Here is an 18,629-nt window from a genome sequence, read left to right on the forward strand (position 1 = left end):
CTGTCTCCATGCCGTTTGTTTTCCTCACTCCTGTTCCATATGTTTCTAGCATGACCCTAATAAGTTATAAAATGAAATGTGTAATGTTACTAGTGCTGCCTGTTTGGCATGGATCCAAGTAATGAGACTAGTAATCCAGACTCCATCTAGGGTGTGGGCGTGCTCTGCTTGAAGTTTTTTATTATGGAATAACACAGACCTTGCATCAACAAATGTTGAACAAGATCACTCAATTTAGGCTTTTGGGAGGGTGGGTGGAGGGGAAGCTATCACTAGTAACTGGATCATAGCACGTATGAACTCTAGCTGTCTTTTCCTGTAAGCAATTAATGCGTGTGAACTTCCAGTTCGCATTTTCATGTTGCAATGCTCTTGTTGGCTCTGAAGTGTGCAACCACTGCCAGAAACTTTGAAATGTACTGTTATGTGAACAGGCTCTTAGTTGTAAATTTTCTTATACAGACTCCTAATCTCCAATGGTGGTGATCAGTGTTGTGTTCTGTGGTAGTTTCCAAGTGTGAAACTTGCAACAACAACAAAATTAAACTTGAGTACTTCTACCTGCAGTATTATTAACCTGAGAGGATGTTTGTTTCCACAGCGGGCCCAGGCAGCTCTGCAAGCAGTGAACTCTGTTCAGTCTGGAAACCTGGCACTGTCAGCCTCTGCTGCTGCAGTGGATGCAGGAATGGCAATGGCTGGTCAGAGCCCTGTCTTGAGGATCATTGTGGAAAATCTCTTCTATCCTGTCACTCTGGATGTCCTGCATCAGGTGAGATCATACTCAAATTCCCTCGTGCAGATCAATATGGAAGAAATGGCAACAGCAGTTTGCATGGAGCAGTGTTGCTTTATCCAAAACCACCTTCATGTGATCATCCCTTCAGTGTTTTTCTCCTTTGTCTTAGGTTAAGTCCTTGCATCCAGGAATGTTTACGACTGTAAATGTACATGGTGCTTTACAGTGATACATAAATGTGTTTTAGCAATGTAAAACACAGAAGCATCTCAGAGAATCCATATAAACTATTGGCTGGCACATCAAAATTTTCACATTGACTATTCAGCTTTAAAAACAGCTGGCAATGAAGAAGTATTTGACAGGTATTAAATAGAGGCATTTCAGTTACTAACACTTCTTGTAGTATCTCCTCATTTTTAATTGCCAAGTCACATTCACAATATCGGACTGCATTGCATTCGTTTGCTAGTGTTCACTCCCCACCTGAAATCTAGTTCTGTGAAGCCTATTGCAGTGATAGGCGTTCAAGATGTGTGGCAGTGAAGCAAAAAATGACTACAGAATAGGTCGAAAATTCTGTCTAGGAAAACTTTGAAGTGTAGGCAGCGGTAAGGCAGACTACACTGGGCAAAACTGTCTCAGTGAGACTACTGGTGAAGTTAGGGAGTTTGTCAATGAAATAGTGTCATGGCTTAAACCGGGAAACTTTAGTTGATGGGCATTACATATAATGCTAGTAAAATATGCCACATTTAAATTCTTATAGGTGCTGTCAACCATTACAAAAAAACTAGTTTAGCACAAGTGCAACAAAAGCATACATTTAAAATAGAAACTTTAATTTTTACTCTTGTACAACTAAACCAGGCTAATTTCTTTAATTGCAAAGGGCACCAGGGACTATAATTCTGCTATGTTCAGTGTCTTTTCAGTTTAAAATGCAAAGTTTGATTTTTGTACGTGAAGCATCCTCTTCCTTCAAACCCTCATTTCAAAATGCACTAAGTGCAAATACTACAACACATGCTTTAACAGTACAAGTTTATCCAGCTAGAAGTTGAGTTTAAAGTAATTTTGAGAAGCGCCATCAGATGTGCACACTTCAAAATAGTAGCGGGTCATGTTTCAGACAGAAAGGGAAAGGACCTAATTGTATCTTTTAACAGGTAGCTAGTTATGCATGCATTATATTTTTCTCATGCTGGTAAGCATGTGTGCAGTGGCACCCATGAAAGCTTATGCACAAATAAATTTGTTAGTCTCTAAGGTGCCACAAGAACTCCTCATTATTAAAACTGCCATTGATGATTCTATTCATTGGAGGAAACATTCAGGTCTCTTTTTTGTGAAGAATCCATATTAAACTGTTTGTCATACATGGTATTTGACTGCAAGACAAAGATGCAAATTAAAAAGTTACCAGTTTTTTTAATCTGACAAAACAGGGAAGTGCCTTTGCTTAAACATCTTCAACTCCAGTGGAAGTAAGTAACTCTTCAGGGAAACTACTAAAGTATTTCTCTTAGCAGGGTTTCAGCATTGTCGTACTAAAGTTTTTTTACACAGGAAAGCTAAAATCATGCATAATACAGCTTTGGAAATTCAAATTCAGTAAGCCTTTACAGAGATCCACAAGCCATTCATTAAACACAATCAGAACATAGTTGAGAAATATGTTATAACACCCTATTTCCTATGTTACTTTTCCATTCTGATCTTTAATTTTAGATATTGTGTGAGCACTATAAAAAAGGAGTGCCTCTAATACTGTTTATAAACTCAGTTAAGTTTAAAGTTAGAAAAGGAAAACTATTGAAATTTAGTCCTTATAATTCCATTGTATAAAAATAAGATGAAAGTGGCTTTATTTGCAGTTTCTTACTGTGAAAAGTGGAGATACAAAGAGAAAAAAAACTATTAGAAACATGAGATGACATGATATGCAAACTTCATCTTGCAGATTTTTTCCAAGTTTGGCACAGTGCTGAAAATAATTACATTCACCAAGAACAACCAGTTCCAGGCCCTGTTACAATATGCTGACCCTATGAGTGCTCAGCATGCCAAACTGGTGAGTACACTGGCAGCTCCACACACCTGAACTTGTTAAGGGATGACTTGAAAAGAAAGGGTTTCAACAGATCTAGGAATAGCTGGGTGTCTTGCTTCTGTCACGCTGGAAATGTTTAATAGTACAGGGTCAAATCCTGCCCTCAGTTTCACATGTGCGACTGTTTCACTGAGGTTTCTGTGTGTAATTGGGAGAGAATTTCACCAATAAAAGTGCATTGAAAGTGAAATTTTAAGTCTGTCAGGATATTGTTAAATAATTTTATAGCGTGTTATCTAAGCAAGCTATTTGCACTTATTCTCACAGCTTTAAGATGTCAGAATAACTTTCCAGGTTAGTCAGATTTGTTCTTTAGCATAAAGGTACCTTTGACAAGGTAAAAGAGCTCTGGTTTGTTTTTCTGCAGTCTTTAGATGGGCAGAATATCTACAATGCCTGTTGCACATTGCGCATCGACTTCTCCAAACTCACAAGCCTCAATGTTAAATACAACAACGATAAGAGCAGAGATTACACACGGCCAGATTTACCTTCTGGAGATAGCCAGCCCTCTCTCGATCAAACCATGGCAGCTGCTTTTGGTAAGAAAGCCCCTCTAAGAATATATTGACTTCTTCCTAAAAGTCTGTGTATTGTGGGCTTCAACATTCAGAACGTGAGTAGAGTAGTGAAGAAATCTGAGTGTTGACACCTCACAGACCATAGTTGCTCATTGCACTGTTGATTCAGACCACTTTCTGTACAGAATGAGATGTTTTGTTGTTCCCTGAACAATACTAAGTATCCGTTTTTAGTGGAGTACATCTGGTTCCTCCTTTTCATTTCATAATGACCCCCTCTATAGTGAAATTAACTGTTAGCTCTGAAATCACATTTTGCAAAGTGGAATGTTGGCATTAACCCATTAATGTATTTTTAGCAACAGCTCCTTACCTCCATTCAGAAGTTACCCCCATAGATAGTATTTGAGTCTCTTTTCTGCCGGTTTGATTTGCGCGGTAACCAAGACCTCTTGTGTCCAAAGTTGGATTTACTGCTTAACCAACAGATTATGCTGTATTGGATCTGTCAGTTTAATCTCCTTGTAGTCTCTTTGGTGGCATATAAGGCTTAAGCTAATAATGTGGAACACTAATATGGTTGTACCAAAAAAAATTAACGTGCATCTTTGATAAGCCATCTCACTTCCCTTTACCAAGAACACTTGCAGATGCTTGTCTATTCGCTGTGCTATTAGTGCCACCTGCTGTTCTACCAATGATATGGAGTGGCTGGAGTTACTAGTTATACCCCTGGCTCTTTGAGAATGGCGTTATACTGAAACTGACGTGACCTAGGAAAAAGTAACAGGCTTTTCAAAAGTGCAAAGTAGATAGAGAAAACCGTTTTTCATTGCTGCTTCAAAGCAGGAAAGTGTCTTCAAAGCTAAACCTGGAATAGGAAACTGGTTCTTGGCATTCAGCGGTGACACTTTCAAAAGAAACTTTTAGTAGCTTTGTTGGGTTTGAGACTGTTCTAATGTTGTGATGTGTCTAGGAGCGTAGTCTATATCCTTTCTGTCCTCAGTTACATGCATTTCAAGATGTGAGGAGACAAACTGGCTGTCTGAAGTGGGGTTGTCTTGTCTATTGGAATTAGATTCATAGACATACTGTCTTACTTTTTCTTTCACAGGAGCTCCAGGAATAATTTCTGCCTCTCCATATGCAGGAGCTGGTTTCCCTCCTGCCTTTGCAATTCCTCAAGCAGGTACTGTATTTCAAACATTAAACTTGAATTCCTTAGGTTGCCTTCCAGTTGCTGGCCATTACTAGAGCAGTGCCTTTTTAAACGTTCCATCACTGGACAGCCACTTCAACCCAAGTTGTCTTAAAATCATTAGGTTAAAAAAATAAATATTTATTCCCTCTGAACTGTTAAGTCTGTGTGCTGACTACAGGGTATAGAATGAGATGGTTTTGTAATAAGTAGACAAAATGGGGAAATGGAAGATACTGAAGTCCTTGAAGCCATCTTCACGGACAAGTGTGACTGCATTAAATGAAGTAATCAACATAGTGGGAGGGGAAAGAAGGCAAGACTCAAATAATAGTTGAATAGTATTTTGAAAATAAAGAATTGCATCTGTTTCTGAACTCTCGACCAAGCATAGAACATTTGGTATGTTAGTGGCACTGGAATTTTAACTTTATGGCACTTATGGAAGCTTCTTCTGAAACTGGAAACCACTTTCCATTCTGTTTTAATACTACTTAATTGAATAAAGTTAATTAAACTTAAGTGTGGTAAATAGACAGCCCTATGAACTTCAGGGCTCATTGCAGAAATCAAAATGATGCATATATGACTGAAGTGCCAATTTTAATAAATGTCATTCTCAAACCCTTCTCAGTTTTTGGGTAGTAAATACTTGTATTGAACTTCAAATAGTAGGCTAAGTACTAGGTTGGCTCCTTTTTACTATAGTAAACTTTGGAATAAGTTACCAATAAACTGTAGAAACAGCTTAGCTAAGTAGAATTTAAGATGTCTATGGGATAATTTAGTCATGAGCCAGGTGGTCTGTCTGACCATCAATTCCTCTTTAACCTCCCATCCCTCTAAGGAGGTTGTACATATGCCCCTTAAATGTTGCGAATCATTTATGAAAGAAATTAACCAGTTGCTCTATCGGTACTTAAAGATTGAAAGCTCTAAATTGAAAGGTGTCTATGCTGCAAAAAACAAACAAACAAACAAAAAACCCACCTTGACAGTCTCAGAGCCTGGGTCAGCTGTCCTTGGCTCCAAAATCTGGTGAGGGGGGTCTCTCTCAGAGCTCAGGCTCCAGCCTGAGGGAGAACATCTCTGCTATTTTTAGCCTTTTAGCACAAGCCCAAGTCAGTTGACCCAGACACTGAGACTTGCTCCTACACAGGTTTTTTCAGCATAGATGTACCTTTAGAGACTTTGTGATGAATGTTTGATACTGTGAGCATCACATACCTACAATGAGCCCCATAGAAATGCCTGTACATACTACTAATCCTTTCTCCGATTTAGTAGTGAATAACTGGTAGGAGTGTATAATTGTTCTCATTAAATGCATGGTAACAGAATGAAGCACTTGTAGCATGCATTGTTTGGAATAGTGTTACAAACGCACTGCTTGTAGTACCCTTCCTGAACCCACAGATTTGAGGCTTTGCGCTCATACAGTTTTGTAGCCTGTGGAACGTGTGAAACATTAAAACCAGCCAGATCACATCCAGAGACATCTGTCATGCAGCCGGCACCACAAGAGAGCGAAATACACTGTTAGAAGAACCGATGACGATTTCCTTCTTAGTAGTACCAGAATTGGAGGCACTTGTCATTATTAGAGTAAATGCTTTTGGACTGTGATTGGTGGGGTTTGAAGCACTCCATTCTAGTGCAGCAGACACATTAGAGTACATGCTGTTAGTTTCTTTACTGGCTAATATTCTTTAATTTCCAGGCTTGTCAGTTCCAAATGTTCACGGAGCACTTGCTCCTTTGGCTATCCCATCAGCAGCAGCTGCAGCGGCTGCAGCAGGACGGATGGGCATTCCCGGCCTCACTGGGGCAGGGAACTCCGTTCTGCTGGTTAGCAATCTGAACCCTGAGGTTAGTGGAGTTGTAATTTCACTTTTTTCTCCTTCCAGTTACCTCTACTTTCACTTTCTGAATACTAAGATTGTGGTGGAACTTACTGAAAGTGAAATCTTACTGTGTCCTAACGGAAACGGCAAAACTAGAAAAGCAGATGAAATGTGCTGTGCCAGTCCTAAATCTCAAAGCAGATCAATACTCTAGCCACTAAAGGGAAATGGGAAGGTCTATCTTTTAAATTGAAATCTTTGCTCTTCCTTGGTTGATAGCCAAGGGTGTTGCCTGTCTGCTCTTGTCCCATAAAGCTACAGTGTGTCCCTCCCTTGTGTTTTATTTATTTATTTTTACAATCTCCCACTCACTCCCATGGATCTCATGTAATTTGGGTCACAGAATAGCAAAGTTCCTCCCTTCCTTCCTTGGCATGTTCTAATTTTATACATTAATTCAGAACTACAGAGAGAGTTCATTCTGCCCTCTACTCTTTTTGTTTAATGTCTTGACCCCCGCCAGCTTGGCTTCATTGTACCTGTGCAGTGTTTCCTCTGCCATGTGCTCGCACATGCATTTTTTTCCTTTCCAAGATTCCTTGAAGTTTTTATTTATTTATGCTTTTAACTCTCAAATTTACATTTTCAATTCCATTTAACTTTTCTCAGAGTTGAAAATATTTGGTTTTTTTAAATGAAGGCAAGTAAAATTGGAATAATCCTTCCTAATAGAAAAGGATGAAATATAAAAGATCATTTGCTAAGAATTAAATCTATTTCTATTAAGTCAACTTTTGGCTGCTTGTTGGATTGAAAGTGTAGACTGTATTTCAGTTTGTGTGCATTAAAAGATAAGTCTATACTGCCTGAAAAATAATGCTTTACTATATCTGGTAAGACTGCCCATAAAACTTAATTCCTACTACGTGTAATTATAAAACTTTTTTATCAGACGTGTCAAAGTACCCGTAAAACCTCTTTTGCTTCAAAAGGGAAGCCTGGATGAGATAAGGAATAATCAAAATATTTAATTCATTAAATTTGTTAATCTATCAAATTTCAGACTATTCTATTCACCTGACTATCATTACTGTTTTCTTCAGGGCATGAGATAATGCCAGTGGCACAGTCAGGATGCTCTGGTTACAGGCTAGATCTTGTCCCTAGAGTGGAAATTCTTACGATGCTTCAGGAGTTAACAGTGACTTCCTAAACAAAACAAATGGAGAGCCCCCTTAACTGGCAAAGGTCTGGCATTATCATTTTCAGATCAATATCGTGAAATTAGGTGCACTTTGATTCCAGATGTTATGTGCTATGCCCAGGTGTCAATGACAAGCACAGCATAATCCATTTTTCTGTGTAGGCCTTTAAAATTTGGAATTCTGATTTATTTTTTTGTAAACTGACTAGGCTTCTAAAGAACCATTTCTGAACAGCGTGAACAAATGTTTTTGCCTGAATGTAGGAATTAAGCAATTATATCATGCCTTGCATTTTTTGATGACCTCTTCACTATCCATCCAGCTTGTCTTTGGGTTAGAGAGACTTTGATACCTATAGTGAACTAACAGACTTAAACTTTTTTCACTGCTTGTATAATCAGTATTTTAGAAACTTACCTATGCAACAACTAGACAGTTAAGAGACTGTATTTCCCTGGAGTGACTCTCTCCCTCTAGTAATATGTGAAATTTCTTTCTAAATCCTAAGAGCTAATGTGGGATTGGTAGGGAGAGGTCCAGATTTCTTCCATTTGCATTGTTTTTCAATGTTTATTGTAGACTGTGTGTGCTGGTGTTTGCCTGCATGTTGAATTATCATTGTGCCTTGGGAGGACAAGCTCTTCCTGCTTACTACCCTCGCTGATTAGTATTGGCACACTGACCTCTGCAGTAAGATACTTGCTTCCTTAATGTGTTGAGTATGTGGAAATCTCAGTTCCCCTGCAGTGCCTGTGGTAGTGTCCTCTTACAGCAGACACTTCTCCTTTAGCAGTTCATTCTGATATATAGTTAGCAGTGGTTCAGAAGTTTATTCTAGTTAATCTTTGGCTTTGAAAGCAGTGATTCATGTCGAGACTGCATTCCTTTAGTTTAGTTGCAGTGAAGTGTGCAACACAAATCCTCTCCACGAAACATTCCTGTGTTTAAGCAGATACTTCAGAGTGTCGTCACACTGTTTTTAGTTTGACCATTAGTACAGGTTTCAGCGTCTTCTAGAGGCCAAAAAAGTCTTGGACCATTGCTTTGAGAAGGACAGTTGGGATATTAATGTTATCGCTCTAGAAGTCACTCCGCAGTGATATTGTCTCTTACCTTCTATGTATATCTTAAGTAAAAATGCTTTTCTTTATCATTGTGTTCCACTAGGTAAAACCTATTAACTATTCTTGTAAAACAAGTATTGTATGTAGAAATCTGTAAATCTGACTGATGGAACACTACATATTCCTTATGTATTTACTGACCTGTGTTTTTTGCTACTTTTTCTTTTCTCCCCATCCCTGAATTTTTTTTCTTCCCCTGATCCGGAATTTCTTTGCCAACTGACTGCACGGTACTTCTGCTTCCTGTTGTTGCTTGAAACAAAAAATAAAATAAAAAAAAATCCCCCCTCCAAAAAACCCTGCTCTTCGGAAACCAACCTGCCCTTCAATATTAACCATCTTGAAAACTTCATCATCCATCAACCAATTTCGCCATTTCCTGCGGGGACTCTGCCCTTCCTCGTTGTGGACGATTTGTGCAACCTCGCTCTCCCCTTCGATTCCTTACCTCTTCCCTGTCCCTCCGCTGCCTTGCTCTGCTGTTCTCTAAAGAGAGTTACACCCCAATGCCTCTTTATTCTTTTCGGTATGTTATTATTCACACTTTTTATTACTTTGTTTTTCATTTATTTGAGATTACTTTTTTGATACTTCAAAAATGTACAGTTTGCAGTTTGCCATTTTTGAATGCATAATTTCATTTTTTTACATTGTTACATAGTTTGCTGTTTAGTTTAGTTTGCCTTTATTTTTATGTTCAGTTATGCATGGTTTATTGCTTTGCATGTCTTTTTATAGGAGTTTAAAATTTGTGGTAGCATGCTATATTGTCCAGTTCAATCCTTTGGCAGTTAGATTTTTTTCTTTTTGCTGAAACCCAGTATCTGTTTTCTTTAATGTATTGTTCCATTATTATTCTGCTGCATATAAGTTTCTCCCCCTAAGTAGAGCAGAATAAGTAAACTTGGTTGGAATGAGATCCGTCTGGTTGTGGATGATTTTGGTGTTGAATTGATTTGTTATAAAGTTGGATGAGACTTTTCTTTTCCTGCCTAAAGACTTTTTTCCTTGTCTCCTCACTTTCTGAAGGAGTCTATGGTGATGTGCAAAGGGTGAAGATCTTATTTAATAAGAAGGAGAATGCCTTAGTTCAAATGGCTGATGGAAACCAGGCCCAGCTTGGTAAGCATGCTCTGTTGCATCACTGTGGTAGCATAGCAGTCTTTCATAGCACTGCTGCTTGTTTAAAGGTTTAACATCCAACTAAGGATCATATTGTTATGGCAGTCAAGTTAGCAATAAATTCCTCCTCTGTGGAAGAGTGATAGTCAGTACTAATGTTACTCTTCAAAAGGTGCAGAATAAGTGTCCATTCGCTGAATTGCTTTCCTCTGTAGTAGGCTGGGGTTTGGTGTTACACTCAAGTAGATATTCTTATGCTAGACAGTATGCTAATTGTAAAATGAGAGAGGGCAAAGAATATAAAAAGGAGCAGAATAAACAGTAATAGTGATAGGTGTCTTGGTGTTTGGACAGTCTGTATAGGGAAGTGGATTTGATTGGAATTTTAGGTTTGGGTTAAACATACGCCTGAACTAGCCTTTCAACTTCTGTTCCCTTACGCTATATTTTAATTGTTGTAGCAATGAGTCACTTAAATGGTCAGAAGCTTCATGGGAAACCCATCCGTATCACCCTGTCTAAGCATCAGACAGTACAGCTTCCCCGTGAGGGACAGGAAGACCAAGGATTGACTAAAGACTATGGAAACTCTCCTCTACATCGTTTCAAGAAACCAGGCTCCAAAAACTTCCAAAATATCTTCCCGCCTTCTGCTACCCTTCACCTCTCCAATATCCCGTAAGTACCCATGTAAGGAATGTATGTATGCTCTGAAAAAGGGACACACTTCGCAAGTGGAGAGGATATTGGGTACCAGGTTCTGTGGAGCATTAATTTAAGATCTTCATTCTCTAGGTATAGCTGAGTTTGGCCGCATTCATCTTAAACTGGGGGCTGTCAGTGCACATGCAAGAGCTAACTTGCATTATGTCAACTCATCTAGATTTCCCCACAGCAGTTCTAGTTCTAAGGTCCATTTCTTCCAGAAACCTGAAGACACCAGCTGTCTAAGTTGGTCCCATTAGTCATCGGTCCTTGAGTAGGTTTGTGCTTCTATGGTTGTTCACTTAGAAAATAATTTTATATTGGTGGCACTTCTTCGAGTGATTTGCACATGTCCATTCTCCTTCAGGTGTGTGTGTGTCCAGTGAACTTGAGTCAGATTTTTCCCCTAGTAGTACCCTTGGAGTGGCACATGTGCCCACTTCTGCCTCGCATTGCTGCTTGGTGATATAAAAGACAGAACTGCCCCTGACCCCCTCTCAGTTCCTTCTTACCACATGTGACAGTTGTTGGAGCATTCTACCTTCTGTTTCCCTCTTTTTTAGCATTTCTATTATATATTATTGATACTCGTTAATAGTTGATAGTTTATAGTCATACTGTAGTTCTATACTAGTAGGTTTCCTTTTTGTACTAGTGTACTTAGTGTACACTCCTGGTTCTTGCCCTTTCAAGGTACCAACACACATGCCATGGTATGCTTTGGTCCCCAGGCTTCAAATCTTGAAAGATGCAAGAGGCTGATGCCTGAAGTGTCTAGGAGAAGCACACACCAGGGCAGGTGCCACATCTGCATCTTATACTTCCTTTCCCTTTTGGGGTGGGCATTGAATGCCTATGTTTCAGTTAGGAGTACTCCAGTCATGGCAGGGTCTCAGTGTCAGTCTCCTTCTCCAGTACTGAAAAATGAGGACTGGAAGATTGCACCCTGGTATTGGGCATCCAGGAAATGAAGGTCCCCAGCACCAGAGTCCAGTGAACAAGCTGGAAAGGAGGGTAGTGTGTGCTTGGTGCTGAGACGCTGGTGCATATATCAGTGCACCTCCGGCAGGGTCTTCAACTCCAGCACGGGTACTGATGCCATGGAGACCAATCTCTAAGGGAGCACCTTCCAGTTGAGTGGTGCTATAGTCTGTCTCTTTGCTGCTGCAGCAGCAAGAGAATCTCCCAGTGCCATCAATGTCTGAGACACCTACTATGGCACCCAGTCTAAGTCTCTTGGCGCTGGCTTTGCCAGCAGTTCAAGAATCCTCTTGCATGGTGCCAGCAGACACTCGTAGATCTGCCAGCCCCTTGGGTTCAGTGCCAAGTACCATGAGCACCTCTGGCCACTCTGGTACATCTTGTACGGTGCTGTTGAATGGCAAGCAACCTATGATTTCCTTAATGCCATCCTCTCCAGACTGCCAGCACAACTCCTTGCTCAGATGACTCCAGTTCATAGTTCAAGTTGGAAGATGAATCTTGTGTCACAGCTGCATTGCATAAGCCATCACTCTCCCAAGGGTTTTCACCCCTGGTATCCAGCAGAACCTCTCCATTAGTCAGCTTGTAGAGAGCCATGGTTGGGAAGAAATTGGGCTCTGACACCATATTAGTGGCCACATTGGAACCCATGGGAGTTTCCTCATGCCTCCAGATCCTCTGCACATCCTCCAGTAGATATCACTAATCTCTGCAGTAAGAGCTGCAGGAAGTCCACTCCCAAGCTCGGTACCAAACATGGGCAGTCTGCTTTTTCCATTCTTGGGTTCTGCCTCATCCGTCTGAGGAGGCAGTAGCAGGTAGTATTTTCTCTCTTCTCCCCCCCCCCCCCTTTTCCCTCCCCCACTGTTACGGGGCTCATCAGGACCTCTTAGAGGGTGACTTCCTCCCTAGATGTACAGTTGAAAGTAGTTCAGGAGGGCTCAGATTAGTTCATGTCTTTGGATCTATGGGGCCTTCTCAGGTGGCACTCTCCATAAATGATATTATTTAGGTGCCCAAGTAGCAAATGCCATGTTCCCTGCCTCCTACAGCTAAAAGGACTGAGTGGAGGTATCAGGGTGCAGCTTGCTGCTAGCTCTGCTTTATAACCTCTTGGTAGTCTTACTTTTCTCCGAACCCATGTCACTAAGGTTTTTGAAGAGTCAGGACTGATTATATCCCCAACTAAAAGACCGAGGAGGACTTGTGGCACCTTAGAGACTAACAAATTTATTTGAGCATAAGCTTTCATGGGCTAAAACCCTCTTCATTGGATGCATGCAGTGGAAAATAGTGATCAGTTAAGGTGAGCTATTAGCAGGAGGAGAAAAAACCCTTTTGTAGTGATGATCAGGATGGCCCATTTCCAGCAAAAAGAAAAGGAGGACTTGTGGCACCTTAGAGACTAACCAATGTATTTGTCTCTAAGGTGCCACAAGTACTCCTTTTCTTTTTGTGAATACAGACTAACACGGCTGTTGCTCTGAAACCTGTTGTTTCCAGCAGTTACTCACACCTTGTTAACTGTTGGAAATGGGCCATCCTGATTATCACTACAAAAGGCTTTTTTCCTGCTAATAGCCCACCTTAACTGATCACTCTCCTTATAGTGGGTATGGCAACACCCATTGTTTTCATGGGGGGTGTGTGTGTGTATCTTCTGTGACAAAGCTCTGTCCTTGCCTCTGTGAGTCCCGCATTTCCTGGTGGATTTCGCTAGCCACAGAGGCTCACTGTGACCCTCCACGTAACCCTTCTCTCTAGAGACAAGGGTCACAGTCTGCTGAGCCATTTTCATCATAAGCCAGCGAGGGAGGTGAGGAGAAGTTATCCTTTCTTGCACAGTTTCTGTTGTCTCCTAGTCTGATTAATCAGAGGGTGGGGGGGGGGGGAGCCCGGGCCCACCTTCTACTCCGGGCTCCAGCCCAGGGACCCTAATAGTATCAGCTATGGTAGCTGACCTTTTAGAAACATGACATGTACAATTCCCTGGGCTACTTCCCCCACAGCAGCCCTCACTTCCTCAAGCTCCAATTCACCCTTACCTCAGGGCCTCTTTCCTTGTGCCTGATATGGTGTGTACCGCTCAGTCTCTCCAACAGTGCAACTTCCTCCCACAGCTCCTGACATGCACACCCACCTGACTGATTGGGAGGCTTTTAACTAGTTTCAGCCAGCCCCTGATTGGCTTCAGGTGTCCCAATCAACCTAGCATTCTCCCTGCCTTCTGGAAAGTTCTTAATTGGCCACAGGTGTCTTAATTGACCTGGAGCAGCTGCCATTTCACTTATCCTGGTACCAGGGATTTGTGGAGCCTGGAGCTCATATATCTATCTCCCACCACTTTTCTATAGCCATCTGGCCTTGCCCCGTCACACTTCCTACTGTATCTTCCACTGCATGCATCCAGGGAAGTGGTTTTTAGCCCACAAAAGCTTATGCTCAAATACATTTGTTAGTCTCTAAGGTGCCACAAGTACTCATTCTTTTTGCTGATACAGACTAACACGGCTACCTCTCTGAAACCTATCCCCAATCTAAATTCCAGTAATCTTACCAGAATGCTTCTCATAGTACAAAGTAATAACTCACTCACTGAGAAGTAAGGGAATTGCGATCTTCCATGTGTAGCAAGAAGAAATGCTTATCCATCATTCTACAGTCTGACATCTTGGATGCCAGTGCAAGGACAACAGTAGAAAAGAGTTTAGAAAAGGAACTCCGTAAAATGTACAGTTAAGGCATAAATTCCTAGTTCATGCCAGCTGACTAGAAAACTGACTAATTTCTTGACTTTTTTAGACCTTCGATAACTGAAGAAGACCTTAAGATGCTGTTCTCAAGCAATGGTGGGATGGTGAAGGGATTCAAATTCTTCCAGTAAGTCTAAGATTTTAAAACTGTCCTCTTGGGAGAAAACTGGTAAAGCTAAATGAAATCTACCAGTGAGTTCTCCACAATTTTGAAGGTGCTAAAGGCGCTGGGTAGTGACGGTCTCAGAGCAGAAATTTAGCTTGGCTGAATTATTGGTTGTATGGAACGGTCATTCCTTGATGATATATCTGGTTTAGAGAATGGGGGCAAGGATAATAAGTGCACATAGAGTGCTGGAGATGAAATTTAGTCTAAGATGACTGCATTGGTGGCTTGGATGCATGTTTTCATCGTAGAGACTACTCAGTCCTGTGGGAGCAAAGGAATAAATCTTTTAATGAGCAGTTTCGCCCGCTGAGATGTCTGTTTGGCCTTCAGCATCAGACAAGAAAACTTCTATTGAGTCAGCAAGAGCGAGGCTACACAGAGACAGTACCAAACGTGTCCTATAACTAACTGACTTTTCTTGGCAGGAAGGACCGTAAAATGGCTCTAATCCAGATGGGCTCTGTGGAAGAAGCCATTCAGTCACTCATCGAGCTCCATAATCATGACCTTGGTGAGAATCACCACCTGCGTGTGTCCTTCTCAAAGTCTACCATTTAAAGCTTTGGAAGGCATGAGACAGAATGGACCTGACTAAAACCTCATGGGTTCAGCCCTGACCTTAAAGGGCTGAATGCTAGGAGACAACTTCCATCATTCCAGAAAAAAAAAGCCACTTTAAAAATGCAGCTGAAGTGACCTTAAAGACCAGAGATTTTATTTTTTTAAAGAGAAATCAGTTTACCGGTTTTTAAAAAAATTAAATCTAATTCATATTGCTAACCTTGCGGTGATGGGATAACAATCTTGATGGCTGTTCAAACAAAAAAAATCACAAGTTAAAGTTTACACTTTGGAAACTGCTCTGGGAATTTTCCTCTTCCTCCCTCTGTCTCTCCCCCCACCCCCCATTAAAAACAAAAACAAATGGATCCTAACAAGCTTATCAGGTTTCACACTGATGCCTTTTTTATTTTCTTTACCCAATCAAGCCTTGGAAGACCCAGAAACCACTGTGTGAATTCACATTAGCGCCTTTGACTCAGGATCTTGCAAAGTACATGGTGTGCAGGAGATCCTAACCCACCCAGTGCAAAGGGTTTTAGGGTAATATTTTCTAAGCTGCGCATCTGCTATCCTGTGCCTTAAATTCTGTTTATTTGGGAAAGAACATCATCTGAACTGTAAGGATTAGATTGGGGGAGTTGAGGAGAACAAGTGAGTTCTGGTTGTTGGATCAACTCGTAATGAAGGACAAGTAAAGCTGGCAGAGTGGATAAAGAAAATATTTGGCTTTAATTCCTTAGGCAATTGATTGTCCCACTGTCCATGAACTGTCTAATAATCTGCATAGTATCATGTATCTTCTTGCTACTTTTCTAGTCCGCATGTGGTTTTATCTCCGTCTGTATACTCTTCTAGGTGGGAGTTAATTAAAATGCTTGGTTTATTTCATTCAAACTAAGCAGAAAGGTCTGCATGGGGAAACATTCCTATGGTCTCATTATATTCCAGTGTTGGTAGCAAGCTGACAGGCTCTCTTCACAAGAGCCTTGATCAAGCTATAAAATTAACCACTGTTGGACACTTGTGAAGAAAAGAAATGAGTATGAGCTTGTCTGAATTGTACATATATCTAAACACTTGACTAGGATTTGAAGAATTATTGGATATCCCATGGTTAGAAAGGTGTTCATCTGAGTCACCTTCATGCCCCTAATTTGGCAATTAACAAGACCAGTGTAGCTCCGCCATCATTCTTGTAGCATGTCTTCAGCGTTTGAGCTTTTGTTTTAATCCTTGTATTATACTTTTTGATGCAGTTGCTGTCATCTGTGCCTAGCAATATTTCCAGTTGACCAAATATTCTAATCTCTTTATATGCAAAAGAAATAGTTTAACTTTTTTATAGATCAATAAGATGATATAAACGTAATCTAAATTTACTCCTTTTGTTGGTATTACCCTTGTATACTGTACTTATTTTATTCTTTTTTTGTAATTGAAACTGTAGGGCAGGAATTTAGTTTCAGGCTGAGGTCATGACTGAGGATGAGTAATGTAATGAAACCGATAAAACATGTTAAGCTAAGCAGAGCTTTTTTAAAAGGCAAAAGGTGTTCAAAGTAGTGAGCACCAGAGACTTCTGATTTCGATTGAGTAAATGGACCAGGCTAAAGTTTTTACTTTTTTTTTAAACCTATAAGCCCAGATCTTTTTAAGTTATAGGAAGGAAATTTGTTAAAAGTAGAAGAATGCGGCAAGTTGGTTTTTTCCCAATGATAAAACCACTGTTAAACTGAAACACCATTCCTCTGGCTTACAACTCTTTCCCGTGCCGTTCTGCCTTCTATTTTGTATAATCCAATGTTGCCTTACATTTCCCTTTAACATGCAACCTGTTTGGATGCAAAAATAACAATAATCTTATACTTTTTCAGGGTTTTTCTGCAAATAGTGGACCAAAGTTTGTTTTTTAATTGTCTCTCTTTGTGTTGCAAGTTGTTTTCCTTGCCTAGCATGGAAGCTCCTGACTTGCCTGTCACTGAGGGGTTGGCAAAGTCTTAACCTTTCTTAGTTCCTCTCTGAGCTCTTGTGGTTGTGAACTATGCTGGAGAAGTGTGTGATGTCTGAATGAGAGTTCAGCTTGGGTTGCTGGCATGAGCTTGGTAGTACTGGCCTGCCTTATCTTCATCTTCTCCTTGCTTGTGGCTGAAAGGAGTTAGAAGCCATCTTAAATGAAACAATAGCGTTGCCCACAGTTTTGAGCTGAAAAAAGGGCTCAGCTAACAAGTAGATGCCGGCTCCAATTACCATAGATCCTTATAAGCTTGTTACAGAAAAGTCTTATGATCTCCTTATCTGAAAAGCTCCAGATTTCCTTGGCCAGCATCTTGCACTCAATAGAGCAAATTAACTGTCATTCTCGTAATTGCTATCAACCAGAGTTAATTTGCTTAATCTCCCTTCCCTCAAATCAAAAACAGTAAAACAATTTCCCTTGTAGCTAGGGGACACTGGCTGTTGAATGTGCACCCTTGAACATGCCACAAGCAGCATTCTGCCATGAAGAGAGATCCATGCGCAACCCAAGTGGAACAGCTGCAGTTTAATTTTTAAATGCATTCAATCAACCTCACCCAAGAAACTGGGGAGAGGGTTATTGGAATTAAACCTATTTGCTGGCTGCTCACATGGATCAGTCAGCAAACAGACTATATATTTTGTAAGATGCAAGCAAATGAATTGAGGTGACCCCAGAACCCAGACAACTGTGGGTTTATCCTTTGCATCCCTATGTTTGCATGTAAAGAATGAGTAACAAAAGGGTGTAAATATTTATAATTTTTTTATACCTGTTGTAAGACATGAGGGGGCAGCAAAACCCAGTTTTTTATGGTGAACAGATGTATTGTATATTTTGATAACAGCTATTACAGGTTCAGTATTGTGGGAGGGTGACCACACACAACATCAAAATTCCATTGCCTCTTTCAAAGAATGTTTGTAATGCAAAAAGAATTGAAATTAAAACTATTTTATAACAAACTTTGTACCTTTCTGTAGATCTATTATTTACTGTTCAGATTGTAGAAAGCAGTTATTGGCCAGTCTGTACTTGTGCTTTCAATAAATTTCTTCTGTATTCTTTGCTTCTGATTTTCCTATCTTTTTATTGTGCTTTTTTTGTTTTTGCTTCTGATTTTTCCTTCTAATGTAATTTCAGCTGCCTCATTTTATATAACTTTGACTTTCGCATACCTCTGGGCTGGTGGAGTGTTTACATTCGCATCTTTGGCTACACTGAGTCAAGGGTGATGAGAGTCAGATTAAGAGCCAGAAAGGGAAAATATAGCACATTTAAGTAATCCACTCCAAACTCTTCACACTCCAGTCCTTCCATGTTTGAATGGGTGAAGTTCAGAGGTATGAGGTTACAGGGTCCTTAACTGATGCTCTGCCTTTGTCACATTCCAACACTTTTTACTTCATGTTCCTAAACTTTCCATATACTCTAGCTAATATCCATGGAATAACCTAACCTTCAAGTTAAACATAATAGCCTTTGCAGTATTCTGCTCTAGAGATGTCTGTAAACTTTTTGGTTAGCTTGATATTAAAGCAGTGAGTGATTCACTGCTTATGTTCTTGTCT

The 18,629-nt window shown here is 40.3% G+C and overlaps 1 protein-coding gene across 2 annotated transcripts in view; it reads left to right on the forward strand.

Moving 5' to 3' along the window:
• The window catches only part of PTBP1 (polypyrimidine tract binding protein 1), a 53,012-nt gene extending 34,885 nt beyond the window's left edge, over positions 1-18,127 (forward strand). For both annotated transcript variants that reach the window (XM_073323928.1, XM_073323929.1), the window contains 10 exons: positions 602-772; positions 2,703-2,813; positions 3,220-3,394; positions 4,488-4,562; positions 6,292-6,440; positions 9,237-9,270; positions 9,774-9,866; positions 10,328-10,544; positions 14,358-14,435; positions 14,903-18,127. In XM_073323928.1, coding sequence (XP_073180029.1) covers positions 602-772; positions 2,703-2,813; positions 3,220-3,394; positions 4,488-4,562; positions 6,292-6,440; positions 9,237-9,270; positions 9,774-9,866; positions 10,328-10,544; positions 14,358-14,435; positions 14,903-15,035 — 1,236 coding nt within the window. In that variant the 3' untranslated portion in view covers positions 15,036-18,127. The remainder of the gene's footprint in view (positions 1-601; positions 773-2,702; positions 2,814-3,219; positions 3,395-4,487; positions 4,563-6,291; positions 6,441-9,236; positions 9,271-9,773; positions 9,867-10,327; positions 10,545-14,357; positions 14,436-14,902) is intronic.
• The last annotated feature ends 502 nt before the right edge of the window (positions 18,128-18,629 follow it).

The sequence above is a fragment of the Lepidochelys kempii genome, chromosome 25 (assembly GCF_965140265.1).
Source record: "Lepidochelys kempii isolate rLepKem1 chromosome 25, rLepKem1.hap2, whole genome shotgun sequence".
NCBI classification, from domain to species: Eukaryota; Metazoa; Chordata; order Testudines; family Cheloniidae; genus Lepidochelys; species Lepidochelys kempii.